This window comes from Photinus pyralis, unplaced genomic scaffold (genome assembly GCF_008802855.1).
Source record: "Photinus pyralis isolate 1611_PpyrPB1 unplaced genomic scaffold, Ppyr1.3 Ppyr1.4_LG4, whole genome shotgun sequence".
NCBI lineage: Eukaryota > Metazoa > Arthropoda > Insecta > Coleoptera > Lampyridae > Photinus > Photinus pyralis.
Genome location: NW_022170511.1, coordinates 20,116,329 through 20,119,363, shown reverse-complemented (window position 1 = coordinate 20,119,363; position 3,035 = coordinate 20,116,329). Strand labels below are relative to the sequence as shown.

Here is a 3,035-nt window from a genome sequence, read left to right as displayed (position 1 = left end):
CCCACACTTTTTCATTAAAAAATGGTCATTACTTATAGGAGGTGCGAAGTAAATGAGGAGTTTTAAGATATTAGGAAACAACGAAAGGTCAATGATAGTTGTGCACGTATGAATTCTTCTTTAGATATAGACAATGTGAGCATGTGTATAAGAAGAAGACGCACTGTTATTTCGTACTGATTCGACCGGTCAAAATCGAAAGTAAATAGCTAAACTGGTCTTTCGACAACAACAAATGCAGATTTATGTTACTTCTGAGTTCTGCGTCACGCTATTATTAAAAATAAGAAAAGCAGACATCGTCGAATTAATTACATATCTACTAATTCACTTAATCAACCCTAAAATGTCTTTTGTTCTTCAACTAATTTTGTGGAATTAGTAGAATCAGCCAACTACTGTATGAAATTTGGTACCCACCTACAGTATTCGTAAATTCGTCTTGAAAATCAAGCGTAATATTCTTCCTTGCTAAATTAATAACAGCATGTTCTATAGGCACAGGAGATTTTAGGTAGATTTCGTCTACCTATTGTAATGGTACCAGTATATTTATAGGTTTAGATAGGTATATTTCGTAACTATGAACCGATTTCGACCAAAATTTAAGGGTTGGTGTAACTCAAATATCTTGGTCAAGTTCGCGAATCAGCTAATTCTGCCATATTCGAACAAAATGGCGGACACTTTTATAGAAATCTACCTACACCTGAGCCGAGCCGAAAGGTAGGGCTAAAAGGGGTTGAATTCCACTAACCCCACTTACCTAAGCGTTACACAAGCAGTCTATGCGTTCTTAAAAACTCCGTTTTCCGTGACTCGCTTTGTATTATTTTGTTTTATATGTTTAAAAAATATTAAACCAATGGTGAAGCCTAGGGCTGACGCACTAGATCACTAGAATTAAGAGACTTTATTGTTCACATATCCTTTACAAGTTGTAGTGAAATCAATTAACAGTTTGTACTTAATGTCTCTGTGGGACAATCGATTAACGGCACTTGCACTGAAGAATAGAAGCGCATTTAGAAAAGATCTACTTGGAGGACTTTCAGACACGACCCCTTACAAATGTGGGCATCGCGTTACTTCTATTAAAAATTTCGTCTACCAGCGAACTATTAATTTGTTCCCTAGGTCTCACTAACATTCTGGCACGATTAAGGCTGTACTGGGCTCCTCTAAAATCGGCCCAATACATTCCTTGGTAGATGTACTGTTCGGGAAGTTGGCCGCTGAGGTACCTTCCGTTTAGGTTACTCATATCGCAGCTTCTATACCACCATGCCCCGCCTAAAATATGATTATACTATCTCCCGGAATGGGGTATTAACTTACCGTGAGCCTGAGCGCAACTTCCTTCCGGCCAGCCGTCTTGGTCCATATCCTTCGCGCTAAATTTACTTCCTGCATGGTATAGTAGAGAATCACCGGCGTCACCGCTGTATCCTCCCAACACCTTCAACGGAAAGCCTTCCGTTTCAGGTCCAACACTGAAGGCCGAATAATAAGCGCTCTTGCTTGCCATGTCCAAATCTTGCAATTCGACTAAAAGTTCGCTTACGTCCGAGCCTAAAATTGACTTCAGTTGGTGTAAAAATGGCAGCCATTAAACTTACCAGTGAGTTGATGTATGTAATCCAGGCCCAGCCAAAACTCTCCGCCCAAATTACCGAAGCCGTGCTTGTATTCGTGCCAGTTTTGGTAAAAATCATGAGAACCGTCGTAACGGTTGTGAATAACTGTCCAACCTCCTCCCCGAGTTTCCTGGTCGCAGACTACCATAAATGGTTTTGACGAAGGATCGGGATGGATACGGTAAATGCCCGATTTCCGCTGACCGACCGCGAAGACCTCGCGACAATTTCGCGGAAGGTTACTGGTAGCGGTATCGCTTTTTGGACAGGTATTTAGGGACCATGACTGAACTTGGCGCTGCTGGACTTCGAGAAGACCACTGTTGAGATTCTGTTTTGTGGCTAGTTGAGGCGCGAACGCAAGAACCGATCTAGAGTAGACAAATTCGGTTAAATATTTGCTAAAGAATAGGTTTCCGAGTAGATGATTTTTAAGGGTAAAAATAACAGGCAATTAACTTTTAGAAATTTATAGTTTCCTACTCAATTTCCAAATTTATATACAGTTTGGGCTGGTATAAATAAAGGATTCTTGTCACGAAAATTCACTCCCATCTTATTTTAATTATTATTAATAAAATAGGCGCGTTTGGAGGTATAAAATGAGTGTTTAGATCTGTGATAATAGGTACATTTGGATGCTAAACTGTTACATAGCCATGATTTTTGTTGTTTTATGAATTGCTATTAATAACAGAAATGTTGAAATTTATTTTTAAATTTGCGGGTATACCAAAAGCTTAATAAAACATATAAAAACAGTGTTGTATGCACGTTTTAATTCTGAACAACTTTAAACTCTACAGTTTTTTCTGTAAAATGTACAGTAGAGCAGGATATTTCATAAAACTAATTTCCCATTGTTCCTACTTACCGTGCACCACCCGGTATGTTAACCTTTTGTTATCTTTGATCATTGTTTTTATTTGAAAGCTACTACCTACTTGCGGCATGTCGAAATCGTGTCACTGTTGCGCAGCTTTGTAGGAACAAGGCCCTTAGATAAACCATTGTCTGTCACTTAAGTACTCACCTAGTATCGTTTAACAGAAGTGAAACGTTCTTCTTCAGCCCGAAGACATCGGAAGTGAATCCTCTTGTTGCGGCGATCAAAATTTGTACTCCTTTCGCTAAATTCTCGACGCGCGCTTCGAGTTGTGACGAAGAACCCGACGACGGAGGTTCCTGTGGAGGCGGCGGTTGGGGTTGGGTCGATGGGGTGGAAATCTGCTCATGTATTCGACTAACATCTCCCTGATAGGTTTCCAAAGTTTTCTCATATTCGCTATATTTCCATTCTAACTCCTGGAGTTTTCGCGAAAAACCGCGTAAGTCCATTCGAACATTGTCTACTTTTTCAACCAACATGACCTCGAACCGCGACAATTGCTGGTCGAC

General features: G+C 40.0%; 1 protein-coding gene across 1 annotated transcript; it reads right to left on the bottom strand.

Moving 5' to 3' along the window:
* Nucleotides 1-898: 898 nt before the first annotated feature.
* Nucleotides 899-3,029, bottom strand: LOC116168270 (microfibril-associated glycoprotein 4-like). Its single transcript, XM_031483994.1, has 4 exons — nt 2,671-3,029; nt 1,620-2,008; nt 1,339-1,572; nt 899-1,293 (listed from the first exon to the last, which is right to left on the bottom strand). The coding sequence occupies exons 1-4, from the start codon at nt 3,003-3,005 to the stop codon at nt 1,052-1,054; spliced, it is 1,200 nt and encodes a 399-aa protein (XP_031339854.1). The 5' UTR covers nt 3,006-3,029; the 3' UTR covers nt 899-1,051.
* Nucleotides 3,030-3,035: the final 6 nt, after the last annotated feature.